We start from the raw sequence: 15336 nt of genomic DNA, 5'->3' as shown, positions 1-15336 counted from the left end.
GTGGACACAGCTTAAGCTTATATGTCAAAATCATATAGATTCTTTAACTATGAATTTAAAATAATGATATTTATATTTCGTTAGTTTGTTAAAAAGTATCTATTAATTAGTATTAAATTCAAATAATAACTAAATAGTATTATAATTTTTAGGGCAATTACAAATTAGTTGAATGAGGAATAATAAATTCTCGTCATTGGCTGTTTACCTCATCATACTAAGATACATAAGCAAATGTCAAATTACAGATTTCCGCCTCGTGCTGTGTTTCATTCTTTCTTATTTGTTCGTTTGTGATTCTGGTTCAGCGCTGGTCAATTATTAATTTTCACCTATAAAATTGATTATCTCGACCAGAAACAACTTAAAATGGTAAATATGTTTAAAAATACTTGTTAATTTTATATAACCATTCATGTTACCGTATTGAACTAAATAATTTTAAAAATGTGAGGTTATAAAGAGCGCATGTTGATTTGAACATTTTTCAATATTTAGGCATCTGTAGAAAAGGCAAATCCCGAAAAACCCGGACAGGAAACTGCTCCAATCCATCACATCAGGATTACTTTAACTTCCCGCAATGTTCGATCATTGGAAAAAGTTTGCTCTGATCTTATTGAAGCAGCCAAAAAACAAAAACTTAGGGCCAAGGGACCTGTACGTATGCCCACCAAGATTTTGAGAATAACAACACGTAAAACTCCTTGTGGTGAGGGTTCAAAAACATGGGATAGATTCCAAATGAGGATCCACAAAAGAGTTATTGATCTACATTCCCCCTCAGAAATAGTTAAGCAAATAACTTCCATTAATATTGAGCCTGGTGTAGAAGTTGAAGTCACCATCGCAGATGATTAATTATTTCTCATGTAACATTTTGTAAGTAATAAAGTGTTATGTACTATTTTTATTAATGGTTTTTTTTGTATTCATTACAAAATTCTGGAATGGTTGCACTGTGGAGCAAAACTAGTTTTCAAATGGTAAAAATTTAATACTAATAACATGAAAATTTGAAAACTGGTTGTAGAAGAGTTCAGTTTTAGTTATCTAAAATGGAGAGTCCCGAGGTGGTGCCTGCATTCAATATTAGTGGGTGCTACATTTAGACACAAATCTCAAAAATATTCATAATAAATTTATTAAAAATCTTAAAAATGGGTTTGTGTGTAAAACTAAAGCATTGTAGCATTATTTTATGTTTAGCTCTTATAAGATAATTTTAATCCATCCAAAAACAGCAATTTACTGAGGTTAGGTTAGGGGTGTTAAACAAATTGGAGGTGGTATTTGAGATGTACTCTGATTTTAATCAAACTTTGTGAATTATAATACTAAAAAAAATTGGGAAAATGGTATCTATTGGCCGAGATGATTACCATTAATTCAGTATATATAAACTGTATATTTATTACTTTACAGAGACAGATGGATGGATATCTAGAGAGTTCAAGCCAATAGGATAGGTGTAAAAACCCTTATCTGCACAAGTACTGAGTAGGAGTAGTTCATTTCATAGGTTAACTCAATATGAATAATAAAAATAAAGAACAATATGTCTTTATTAAAGAAATACATTTCATAATTTAAATCAGTAATACATTAGAGTCAATTTTTTTAACAACAAATTAACCATTAGATATTCTGAATTATTATTAAGTAGATACTGTGAAAGAGTTTGATGTTCCAGAATATGGATATATTCCACCAAAAATGTACTTGTAATTTCCAAAATGTGTTATTCTGTAAGTTCCAGGATTCACTTTTTTAGTAATTTTCCACTGAATTTCAGCTTGACTTATTGGTTTAAATGTCTCTTGTCTTTTCCAAATAAATCTAAAAAGATAAGTTGAGATAGTAAACATACATAACAAAATAAGAAAGTCTATTTGCAGCTTCATACAACAGATAAAAAATTGAATTATAAATCCAAACACAAGAATTTCCTTGTAATGTTGTTCATATCAATCCATTTTTCAAACGTCTATCTATTACAAAAAATGATCAGTTTTCATATTTTTCACATTGTTTTATTATTTCGTTGTTGATTTGTCCCTTGATTCAGTCACTCTTTTCTTCTGTTCTTTTCCAATGATGATTTTATATTGTTTTGGATATTATACCATTCCAATATAATATTTCGTTTCAAGCATTGCAGCTATATTCAAATAATAAAAAAACTATCACAAAAACCTGTACTTCTCCAAATAATATTGAGAAAATATTTTTATTAATACTGTATGTTTTTGATTCAGGCCTCTTATAATACAATTTACTCAAACCAAGCAATTACTTACTTAGTTTCCCAATCTGCATCGGTAGCAACAACTTTCCACGTTGCATCTTTTTGCTGCATTTCAATATTTAAGAAGGTTTTTTCTTGCATGTTGTCATTACGAGGATGGCCTGCGACCTGCAATAATAAATTATAGTTTCAAGTTGCAACAAAATATACATAGTACGGTCGATGAGTTTTTAGCCTAATAAGAAAGGACATCAATAGAAAATGAACTGAATATTGTTCAAAACATTCTTCCTTTTTTTCCCACAAACTTTTCAGAATGTCTGACTAAATCTTCTATGCCACTATATAAATAATATGCATTTTTAGAATCAAATTGTTCGTTCAATTTTAATGTCGCTGTTGAATTTTTAACCCCTAACTCGGTCTTCAGCTTTGCGAACAAAAAATAGTCGGACGGGGCCAGATCAAGGCTGTATGGTGGGTATTCAATCTCTGTGAAGCTACATTCGTGTACAGCAGCCTTGGAAAGCGAATCAGTGTGGTATGGACCATTGTCATGAAGCAAGTACACACCTAGGCTGATTTTGCCTAGGTCTGCTTGATAATTTTTGACACAACTGCCTAGCAAGTCATATTAATAAGCCGCGGTCACGATTGTATTTAATTCTTTGAAGTCGATTAAAAGGATATCTCCTCAGTTCCAAAATATTGTAGCCATCACTTTTATGGTGCTTTTCGTAACCTTTGTTTTTGTGGCATGGGCTCTTCTTTCTGATGCCACTCCATGGAACCTCTTTTGAATGTCAGATCATAAGAGAGAGATATTCGTTGGTTAAAAATGGTAGGATAAGGATTTTTATAAGGAGGAGGGTTTGTTGGAGAGGGCCCTGATATAGGAATTGCTCTCTAAGGGCTGGGGTTGTGGTGGCTTCGTGGGGTTGTGTTCGCCTAACTTTTCTGGAAGGGAAAAGCGGGGATTTTGGCTAGAAGGAAGCGAAGAGGGAGCTTGCAAGCCAAACGGGTCTTTTCGAATTATTTTTTTTTGGTTTTTTGAAAAAAAATTGTGTTTTTTTTTGTTTATTTCAAATTTTAAAGAGAGCGGGCGGGTACAGCTGCGTTATTCCCAATCGTCGGCCATTTGGCTGGAGAACCGGTTCCCCAGGTTGCAGGGAAACCGCAACACCGACGTGTCGGATCAGTAAAAAACCAAGTTACAATTGGTCGGATCATACTTTCTTGGTTTTCGCGGCAAAACTCTAAAAATTGCTTACAACATTCTACTAGGCTTTACGTTTCCACTGCGCTGATATTTCGAGGCAGCCACTTTGCATTTTTGTCGTATTTGAATGCACATGTAGGATTCTTAGAATACTTGTTTTGGAAATACCGGTTTGTGCTGCAATTCCTTCTGTTTTAGTCCAGTCAAAATAGACATTTGACTTTGCCAAAATTGGCGGAAACATTGAATATTTCATTACAAATTAAGTGTCAAATATCCCCTTCGATCCTACTTCTGCAAAAAATTTTATTCGAGATCAATAGTACAAAATTAAGGTTTTTTCCATTTTTCTCGAAAATGGTAGGTATTATCGTAAAAATAGGTTCGACAAAAGTTGTAGATCATACAAATATCTACATAAATGGTTTGGTCACTTTTTCTCTTACGACTCACTATTCGTGAGATCTCGCGGTTTTAATCTTTAGAAAATTCATATTTTAGGCACTAAAATGCATCAGTAAAAGTCATCGGAGGTTCAATATAAATGAAACTAGAGTATATTTCAAAAAGGTGTAGAGTAATAAAATGGGTAATTGCGCCCAGTTCGACTCAATTTCGGTGTCGGCCATAGGTGTAGGTCTTGAAATAGTATTGTTTGAAATATTAAAATTTCAAGTAATTGCGTTAAGAGAATTAGGAAAAGTGTGTTTTCTGGCCTGAAGTGTCAATTATAGAAATATTGTGTAGGGATTACATAGTTAGTAGATTATACAGTTACGTTTTGCATTCAGCAGGTACCGGTTAACCTTCTATGTACATAATGCCTAATTTTTATTCTGTTAAAATAAAATTCTTTCCTTTTTACGAGTATCCTAACGGCACACTTTTGGCACACTATTTTCAGTGTTTGTGAATGGATAACAATAGGCTAACCCATAAATTGACCCCAACCCCTACCTGCACTTGATAAAAAGAACGAATTTTACAATGAAATCAATGTCAAACTATGAAAGTGGCTTAAATATTCGTTGCATACTTAATGAGGTTTTATTACTCTATACTTTTCTGAAATAAACTATAAAAAACTATTGGTTTGTGTTACTTATACCGACAATTATTTCTTCGTCTTTAATTTCTTCTTGCACAATTTCTGTTTGTTGTTCTAAGAAAAGAGATGCATCAATTGTCTCTTCATTAATATTATAAATATCTTCATCTGTTGTATTTGTTTCAATATTGGAGCAAGTTTGACCCTGATGCGTACTTGCGAACAAAATAATTCCTCTTTTTGACAGCTTCAATTCTTACTACAATCCGTCTTGCATTTACAAAAAATGTATTAAGCAAATTTTCTAGAGCAGGCGGGAGTAAAGTTTGAATTCGCTCCAAATAATTATTTGTTAATTTCCAGCCTAGCCACTCTTGAACTTGATAATACATACGATACAAGTGTTTAAAGGCAGAAGCAGATGTTGGAGGCAGACAAGACAATTTCAATTAAATCATTACGTTTTTCGAACAATTTTTTGAAAAACTCATATTTTATCTCTTTTTAAAAATTGCCGATGTAGTATCGCAACCAGTTATTGCATGTAAAAATAAAATATGAGCTTGGCATTTCGGATATGCAGTCAAACTTTGTCTGAATATATTGTTGATTGTATTTGAGGTTTCCCAGGTTTCAAAAAGTGAATAATTTTATCATTTGGAGTCAGTGCAGTCAGTTATATCAACAAATCAACATCCTCGCCAACAACTTTTTTATTGTTATATTGCTGTTTCAATTATAAGGACATCGGCATCATTTTTAGCTTGTTTTATTATTGGAATACTAGCTGTAAATTCTTCACATAACATTGAAATAAAGCGAGAGTTATTGTATTTGCAAGAAATTGTTGTTGGTTTGTTGGAACTTACATAGTTCGATCAAAAACGATATCAACAAACAGATGAGGATGTTTTTGTAGTACGACGACGTTATTCTGCAGCTCTAATATATTTCATAGAAAGAACCTTAATTTTGTACTCTTGATCTTGAATAAAATTTCTTCTTCTTTCTACTCCATTTTAGGAAGATTGCCTGTTCATTCTTCGCAGCATGCCCATTGCCTCATTTGATGGTAAGATTATCACTCCATCTTTTTCGTGGCCTCCCCATACTTCTTCTCCCCAGTGGTGAGTTGTCTCCTGCTATCTTTACTATTCTTTCCTCGCTCATTTTTGCCTTATGTCGTCGTTACGTTCCTTATCTAGGAGCGTTATTCCAGTAATTTTTCGTAGGACTTTCATTTCGCTTGTTTCCAGGAGCCTTTTTGTTTTTGCTGTATCAGGCCGAGTTTCTGCTGTGTACGTCATTATGGGTCTGATTACAGTTTTGTAGGTTCTTGACTTGGCCTCAATACTTATGTATTTGTTTTTTTATATAGTGTCGTTCAGACATCCGGCTGCTCTTGCTGCTTTTGTTGTTTGCTCACGTCTCCAGCGAAACTTGGACCAATTTTTCATTGTTGAAAATAATGGCCTCGTTGTCACAGACGCGTACATAAAGATTTTGGCGAACGCACTCTATTATATGAGGCCGAGAAATCATGGATCGCACTACGTAAATATAAAAACTAATCCCTTTAGACCCTTTTATTTGTTTTGTTGCTAAATTGTCTTAATTTTCAATCAGGAGAGACCCAAAGTAGACATTGTAGCAACAAAACAAATAAAAATATTGACACAAAGCAAGACAACGTGCAATGCAAGGCAAGTCGCAACATATATAGATAAGACATGCAGTCAAACCAGTTGATTGTAGAAGTACTTATTTTCTGGTTGATTAGCAAATACTTGCATGTGCAATTCAAGGCAAGACGCAATGTAACTAGATCAGACATGCAGTCACATTAGCTGATCGTCCAGAGTTCTTTGTTTTTGGTTGGCAAAAATTTAGAAGCTTTTGCTGTGATCGAGGAGAGGTCAAGTATCCCACAGAGCGTAAGTAGCAAAGAAAAAAGTTAATGACTGTCATCGACAATACTTTTGCTTAATGTCAAACAACATGCAATAGTTTAAGCTTCCAAAAAGTTAACATGCAATTTCTTACACGTTGTCCTGCTCCACGTAAAGCGGCGTATTCGTACCGATCATTCCTATAATTGAATAGGATTTGGAAGAAATAGAACTTCACATTAAAATAATATCTGTGTTTATACGAGGAGGTATCCAAAAGTATCCGGAATATCATTGCCATGGATGGAGCTCTTGTAGTACTGATTTCTGCCGCTAGGGCCTGCATAGCGCAATTCGTTGCCAGTTCAGTGCCGCGCGGGCCGTTGACCTGCCACCTTCTATTCGTCATTAGTGACCGTTTTTGCTAGTGTTGTTTCACTACTGCTTCGTTTTTTATTTTATTTATTTAAGTGAAAACTGCTTACAAAGATGATGCTACGGGGAAAACTCAAGTGTATGAGATGTTTTCTCGATTTAAAAATGGCGACATGTCGATTGATGACAAACCTCGCTCTGGACGTCCATCAACTGCCCAAATCGATGAAAATGTTGAAAGAATTCGAGAGCTTGTGCGCACAGACGGTCGGCAGACAATTGATCAATTGTCTGAAATTAGTGGAATATTTTTTTGGTGCTCGGTTCAGCAAACAGGTGACTGGTTCTTCCACCATGACAACGTACCTGCGTCAAAAATAACATAGTTCCGCTGTCCCACGCACCTTACTCGCCTAACCTGGCTCCGTGTGACTTTTTCTTGTTTCCACGCATTGAAAGGGCCATAAAAGGACGGCGATTTGAAAACGTTGAAGACATCAAGAAAACAACGAGACAGGAGCTTGCAGCCATCTCTAAAGATGAGTTCAAACAATGTTTCGAACAGTGGAAACACCGCTGGGATAAATGTATTACTTGTAATGGATAGTATTTTGAAGGGAATGAGGTTGTTTTGTAAATATATAGCATTTAAAAAATAATTCCGGTTATTTTTGGGTACCCTCGTATTCAGTTTCATTTAACTGTGCAAAATTTTTAGTACTATAAATAAAATTTTTTTAGAAAAGGCACCAAGATAAATAAGGTTTGTTGTAAAGAAACTTTTTATTTAAATTCCATATCGTTCATAAGTATAATTCCTTCCTAGAGTGATGCAATCAATCAAAAGCTGTCCTAATATTTTTTTGCGAATGACTTCTTCGTTGCATCAATATTTCTGTTCTGTTTCTATGAGCCATTCTGTTGGTTATAGATCTATAGGCTGGTCTTGGTAATGTCTCGATGAGACGTCTCCAATGAGAAGGTCTCTTGCACTTGATTTGAGATCACTTGGCCAGCTTCGTTTCAGTTTTCTGTTGTTTGGTTCTTGGGTTGGTGGCTGTCCAGCTTTAGTTAGTGGTTACTGCTTCTTTCTTGTACTGTCTATTGTATTGTTGGAGGTCTTGATGGATCAATTTGTTTGTGACATACCATGCTGCATTGACTAGTGATTGAAGGTCCAAATCGGTATGATGACTGCCTTATATAATAAGATTTTATTTTCTAGAGAGACTGGCGATTTTTTTCCGAGTAGCCAATGTAGTTCTCGGAACTTTAGACTGATTTGTTTTCGTTTCTTGGCTAGGTTCTAAGTGTAATCCCAGGTATTTGATACAAGAAGTTACGGGTATCACTATGTTGTTAATAGTAACCGTAAATACGCTTGATATAGTGTAGTTTGAGGTTGGAATGTCAGAAGTATGTATCAAGTACAGGACTGGCCCTAGGACGCTACCTTGTGGAACTCCAGCTTTAATAGGTTGAAATTCAGAGGTCTCACCACTAACTTTTGTTGTGAAGGTTCTGTTTGACACATATGACTGAAGTAGAGTGTAGTATAAATTGAGTAGACAGAGTTTGATTTTATTCAATAGACCTGCATACAGACTTTATAGAAAGCATGGCTAATATCCAGGAAGGCTGCCGAAAAGTATTTTTTTCCTTTATACCTGTATTGATGGTATGTACTACTCGCTGACACTGTTGAACTGTGGAATGTTTGTGACGAAATCCGAATTGGTGATCTGGTATCATATTTAGGATAGGATCTAAACGATGTAATACCAACTTTTCTAAGACCTTAGATCATATTGATAGCTGATTGGTCTGTATGATGTGATGTCCTGTAGCTGCTTCCCTGGTTTTGGAATGAGGATAATTTCAGATTTTTGTATTTCCTTGGGCAGGAATGTAATCTGAATATGGCATTAAATATATATGTTAACATTATTAAAGCTTTAGTGGGGGACTATTTTTGTGATGTTTTTGCATTGTCAATAATAAATGGGAGCCAGTTCTGGAGAATATGGTGGCTGCGGGATCGCTTTTATTACACTCATTGTATTGGTGAACTGTTTTCTTTCATATTTAGGGCTATAACTATTTGGTTTTTTTCTCAAGCGAACAAATAAGAAGAAAGAACGACAACTTTAGAAATACAATAGATGACGTGGTTTGGCCTCTTAATCAGTCGGGCAACATGCGTACATCTCAAAATACAGGGGGTATAAACTGTCCAACCGATTATTGCGGGTTTCTTAGCTTGGGACATATTCATTGTATCTAGTACACTTAGAAGACTCCACGTTTTATTCATAGATATATATGATGAGTCCACGTGGACTTACGGTTTGTTAGATGTTTGCCGCATTTTATACGGGGAGTAAACATTATTTTTAATTTCTTAATTTGGTATGAGTGCCGTGCGTATTTATGAGATACTGATTGTTCCTTGAATAACTGCCTTCTGCAATTGATATTGGAAGAACTATACATATGCACTATACATGACAAGTGACAGCAGAGCATTATTGAACAACGTTTTGATGATACATATACTTACAAATGTAGCAGAGGCAATATCTCCAATCGTGTAACTTTCTTTTGGTTGTACAATACAATCTCCATAATTATTCCACCAACCACTGGCGTCAAAAATAACCGGAGGAACAAGTGACATCAGATTGTTGGGAAATTTGTACGGCTCCGAATCATCAGTGATTGGTGTATTCTGAAAAAATTTACAATTTTCAGTAGTAATAACCCAAGGACATTGCTAATTTTCCGAAAAATAGATTTCGAAAGCTTGTTGCTTGGAGGTATGTTGCCTATAAGCAACAAGCTTGAAAAAGTTATTACTTTTTTGAGCAATTTCTAATGTTATTTCAATACTTCATCGTTTTCTTGCATTTCATTTTTATAAATATTCACATCATTTGTCTTTCGCTAGCGTTAAAATCAAGCTTTTTAACACTCTTCTTACGCGGAGTATAGCAACTTAATCACCTTTCTCCGCGTCAAGAAAATTACGCAACAGACAAATATAAACAATCTCACTGCTGTACGATAATACTATTCCGTCCCTGTACTACACCTGATCTAACAACTCCTTCAGCGATGTGTCGTTCGCACTCCCTCACGCGACTTTCTATTTGTGATGCCACTGATTTGGACCAATAACGATGCCGCATCTCACGAACATCACTGATGCGAATTTGAATAAAGATTTGAATTTACACGGTTGAACTCTGCTCACCATTTCAAGCGTCGTCAATACGCCGAATGGTTGGTTGAACAGACAAAAGTGAACGGTGACTTTACATATAAAATCATCTTCAGCGACGAGGCACACTTTCACCTCAGTGGATTCGTTAACAAGCAGAATTGCCGCATTTGGGCAAATCAGAATCTACGATTGATTGTTTGGTGTGGTTTATAGGCTGGCGGCGTCATCGGACCTGGACGATAAGTGGTTCCAACAGGATATGGTTCCACTTGCCACACAGCTAACGAAATATCGTGGCGATGTTAATTGGCCGCCACGATCATGTGATTTGACACCGTTGGACTTCTTTCTTTGGGGATATTTGAAAGAAAAAGTGTACGTCAATAAGCCAAGAACAATTCAAGAGCTAAAGGATGAGATAATTCGGCACATTAACGACATTGAACCTCAATTATATCTCAGAGTCATTGAAAAGATGGTCCATCGGATAGAGGTATGCCGCCGAAGCCGTGACGAGCATTTGGCCGATATTTTGTTTCACACATAATTGTCATAGATCCTTCTATCATTATAAAAAATATTAAGATAATTCTCTGAAAACTTTTTGTTTTATTTACAATTAACATCGTGCGTTTTGGTTAGACCATCCTTTATAAATTAAGTGAGATGGTTGTTTTTTATAAGGGTTAAAAAACATAAATAGTCATGAGTTCTTCATTTTAATTCCACCAATGTTTTTAAAACTTCCTAAATGATTTAACTTTTATATAACTGAATTTGTACAATAAGGGGTAGTTTTCACCCATTATAATAACTTAAAGTAAAGGGTATATAGAACTTAATTCCAAAATTTCACGCAAATCCATGCGTCTTGAAGGAAATATAAGGGGATACCATATTTTTACCGTTGTTCACTAGACTATAAATAAATACTTGCCGTTATTTAAAAAAAAAATGGAATAATAGAGTGTATTTGATACAATCTGCTGATCATAGTTTCCTAAAATCCCTCTTTCCAAATGACTCTATGAATAAAGTGTCCTAGAAGCATGATTTTCCAAGTCACTCGGCCACCAAAAAAGAATATGAAAAGTTTGCAGGTTTTAAAAACTATTAGAAACAAAACGGAAACTTCTTGATTGTATCAACGTGTCTGCTTAATTTCGTAAAAGATACTGACCTTAACCATTAACGATTAAAAACAAAATCTTACCGAAATAAGCGCTTTTGCCAATTCTTTGTATCGTTGAATATATATGGGAAGAGTATACGGACCATATATAGTTGAAGCACCTTCATACCTTTGTAGCTAAAACAACATAAAACAATTATTGAGAACAATATAAGAGAAAAATAAAAGAATAACTTTATCATTCGTCCAAATGCGAATCGTCCGTTTTTTTAGTTCCTTAAAATGGTTAAAATGGTTGCTGGAATTTGACTAAGCATCCTGGGACCAAAAATTTCGTAGCTTAGCTTCATTTCTATTGTTAGTAAATAAATAGGAAATAAATACAAAAGGTTATTGTTATTTTAACTATTCTGAACAGTAATTTTTGTGGATAAATTTATAAACGAGCCCTGTCCCGTAGAAGTTTTCTCAACTATGAAAGATATAGTTTTCAAAGGAGTTTACCTATTAACGTACATTAACCCTAGAACGACCAAGGCTTGGCACTTTGTGCCACCTTGACACATTTTTTTGTATTTTCTTTAAATTATCAAGAAAAAATTCTATACATACATTGTTTTTAGGTCCTTACTGTTTCTACCAGCTGAACATAAACTGAGTAGTAAGTACAACGTCGTACTTTTTCAATTAAACTCAAAATCGGTTGGCTAAAAAGTACCATGCCTTGGTCCAACGCGCTCACTCGCAAAGTTGTCAGCTGATTTTTTTGTTTTCGTAAGTTTTGTTCAGTTTTCAACTTGAAATTCGCCTTTGCGCGTTGCTGACTCATTTTTGGGTAGCAAATTTGCAAATAAAAGTAATAATAGTTTATTTTTCAAACAATACTTCAAACAAGTGCAATTTGGAGTCGATATCTGTCTCAGAGCGAACTTGAAGAAGAAGTGGAAAATATTTCGGACTTTGAGGTTATGGAGTGCGACGAATCCTCAATTGATAGTGATGAGGAAGATCATGTTAGTGATCTAACAACACACGATTTGTTGCGAAAAATGGTAGGTTATATATAAAAGATGTACCTCGAATTTCACGTCGTTCTCTACAGAATATATTGCGTGAAAAACCAACTTTGTGGCGAAACGGAAAAGTATAAACTATATTAGAATCAAGTTTTTTCGAACGAAATTATGAGTGTTATCGTCATGCACACTAAAGCCGCGTCCACACTATGCCGATCGACAAGGTTGATCGACAATGTCGAACGACATAGGCGACATTCGTCTCGTCCACACATAAACTGCTGTGTGGACGTATTTCATCAGTCGACTGTAAGTAAATCGTGCCTTTTGTTTTTGTTTTTGTACTCTTCATTTGTAGAGTCCCAGAGTTGAGGGCGGTCTCTGTACATATCAATAAAATTTAATGTTTGTTCTTCTGTGAAATTCATTTTGATAAAACAATTAACTTTGGTAAAACACAATTATAGAACCACTTCTCCCGTTGCGCACACAGGTTTTAACAAAACTAATGATTTAAAACTTTATTATCACGCTCAACAGGTCCAAACTTGGCAATTATTTCCATTCGACTGAAAATAAAAATGCACTTTATTCGGGTTACATTCGACTCGACAAATGTCGATCGACACATCTACACTATGTCGACTGTGTCGATCGACAGCGGTCGATCGACACAGTCGACATAGTGTGGACGCTGCTTAACGAAGAGGCAATTCGACAAAACATTCCTCTTACGAGTATTATCGAGATATACACTTTTATTGGAATTTTGATTCTGATTGGCGCTAATGATGATACCAAAATGAGCACAGAAAAATCGAAAAATTTGCCCCAATTCGTGATTTTTTTGAAAAGTTAAACGCATTTCTTTCGATTATACTGTTCCGGAAGCAAATGTTCTTATAGATGAGATGCTGTCATTTTTTCGAAAAAGATGCCCGTTCAAAGTCTTCATGAAAGAGAAACCAGGCAAATACGGAATTCTCATGTTAACAGATATGTTTTGCTGGAAAATCTTAAGACACTACACCCGCATCAAGAGGTACAACAGCGATTGAGAAGAGATTAGTAGAATCACTAAAAATACAGGACGCAACTTGGCCACTGACAGGTTTTATACATCTGTCGATATAGCAGAAGACTTGTACCGAAAATTGTGGCATTACGCTTGTAGGCACCATGCAGACAAACCGAAAAGGAATCCCAGAGAAGTTAAAATTAACAAGAAAAAAGAACTACATTCAAATGTTTTTGCGTTTACTGATCCTGCATCAAGGCAACCACCCGTTACATTAGTATCATACATCACTCGTGAAAAACCAAAAAAGGTGCTACTCAACAAAAAACAATTAGATGGTGAATGTTTAAAGCTTATTTCAAGCACTACAAAACCCTATTTCATTAGAATGCGTAAAATATATGTGCTCGCCGCTAGATGGCATTGAATACATCGATTAAATTTCAGACAAAATAAAAAACGGATTTGATCTTTAATATCTCGCTTAATATTGCATTTAGAATACTTTATAAAAAATCGATTTGTTCAGTTTTTTACCTGCTACAATTTTTTCATCATAAAATTTTCGTTAAAATGCATATTTTTGGAAATATTTGCAAAATATCGATGTTAAACGTGAAGAAATTCCGAATTTTCAATTACCAATAAGTTGAATAGTATTGGGCTTTTTGATAAACTTTATAGAACATTTTTTTCTCAAAATTAGGCCTTCTATCGAGGTTATTTTGTAAAACAAATTTACATCATCGAGGAAGAGTGACAACTACCCCAAGGGTGGGTGCGGAGTTCAGTTCACTTTTGAAGCTAATGGTAAGATGAGCCTAATTCCAAATTTTGAAATCGATTCACAGTAAAAAAATTCGGAGCAATAACGCTTCAATGACTGCACTAAGTCAACTTTTATAACGAGGACTTTCACTTGTCTATGAAAAAATAATTGAAAAGACGAACCAACACAAAAACAACAAGCTCAACTTGTAATGGTTATATTGTTCCAAAATATTTTCAATTCATCATAATTCACTCACGGATTCTCATTTATAATTCTTTTAAATAATGGAATAATGCAACTGATTTACAGTTCTTAGTTTTCGTGCCCCACGCCGATCCTTTTGTTTTATATAATTTAGTAATGTTTCGGATTGCATTTTATCACATGTCATTTTAAACACGAACAGTAACATTTATCAAGTTAAATCCAAATGAAATGTCAACATTTAACTTAAGTTATCTCCTACATATATTTTAATAAAAATATTTCAATATTAGAGCTCTTTAAAAAATGCATCGTCGGTTTTGTTATTTGTCGAAATATATTTAAGAAACCAAAAATACTTAATACAGTACAAATGAAATTTTAATTTGCTTTGAAATGTATTCAAAAATGTGTCTTAGGGAGTAGGATTTTAATTCAGAGCTCGTAGATTATGGTCGGGTTTCTTCACTTCCTAATAAAGTCCTTACATCTATTATTTACCCAATAATCAAAAATTTGGTGTCTTTATCTTCTAACAAATCGAGTTATTTGCCAAATAAGTTATAAGACAGTCACAAGTTTCAATTAAAGAGTTTAGTAGAAACTTGACCTAAAATATTATATACGAGGCATATTTTTTAAGTAAGTACCGTTTTGCGATTCCGCCGCCGCAACCCCAAGGTCGGCGTTCCGCACATGAACGCTGGTTACCTACATCTCTTGTCTACGCACTGACGTCATTACAGTCTGATTCTTCATTGTGTACGTTGTTTATTGAGTGTTTAAGATGCCTCTGACAATCGTGAGTTCCGCCGATTGTGAAGTACGGGCTGTTATACGATTATACGATATAGTGCTAAAGGCGTAAAACCGATCGATATTCATCGTGATATCTTTGAAGTTTACGGACAAAATATTATGAGTGATGGAATGGTAAGTAAATGGGTGAGTGCAGGGTATAGTTTTGCTGCATGACAATGTCCGTCCACATGTGGCTAATCGGACCAAAGGAAACTCTAGATCATCCTCCCTACAGCCCTGATCTGGCGCCCAGCGACTACCATTTGTTCCTGCACTTGAAGAAACACCTGGGTGGTCAGCATCTTCAAGACGATAACGAATCAAAACAGTTGTGATACAGTAGTTAACAAGTCAGGCGGCACAATTTTATGAGAAGGGTATTCAAAAACTG

The 15336-nt window shown here is 34.9% G+C and overlaps 2 protein-coding genes across 9 annotated transcripts in view; one reads left to right on the top strand and one right to left on the bottom strand.

Moving 5' to 3' along the window:
• The first annotated feature begins 218 nt into the window (after positions 1 to 218).
• Positions 219 to 913, top strand: LOC130896920 (40S ribosomal protein S20). Its single transcript, XM_057805309.1, has 2 exons — positions 219 to 372; positions 499 to 913. Exons 1-2 carry the CDS (start codon positions 370 to 372, stop codon positions 859 to 861), a joined length of 366 nt encoding a protein of 121 aa, XP_057661292.1. The 5' UTR covers positions 219 to 369; the 3' UTR covers positions 862 to 913.
• A 634-nt stretch (positions 914 to 1547) lies between these two features.
• The window catches only part of LOC130896919 (neutral ceramidase), a 37040-nt gene continuing 23251 nt past the window's right edge, over positions 1548 to 15336 (bottom strand). For all 8 annotated transcript variants that reach the window (XM_057805303.1, XM_057805305.1, XM_057805307.1 and 5 more), the window contains 4 exons: positions 11216 to 11311; positions 9340 to 9507; positions 2301 to 2416; positions 1548 to 1839 (listed from right to left, as the gene is read on the bottom strand). In XM_057805303.1, coding sequence (XP_057661286.1) covers positions 1659 to 1839; positions 2301 to 2416; positions 9340 to 9507; positions 11216 to 11311 — 561 coding nt within the window. In that variant the 3' untranslated portion in view covers positions 1548 to 1658. The remainder of the gene's footprint in view (positions 1840 to 2300; positions 2417 to 9339; positions 9508 to 11215; positions 11312 to 15336) is intronic.

Source organism: Diorhabda carinulata, chromosome 8 (genome assembly GCF_026250575.1).
Source record: "Diorhabda carinulata isolate Delta chromosome 8, icDioCari1.1, whole genome shotgun sequence".
Taxonomy (NCBI): domain Eukaryota; kingdom Metazoa; phylum Arthropoda; class Insecta; order Coleoptera; family Chrysomelidae; genus Diorhabda; species Diorhabda carinulata.
The sequence above is the reverse complement of the archived record's forward strand: the minus strand, read 5'-3'. Positions and strand labels throughout refer to the sequence as shown.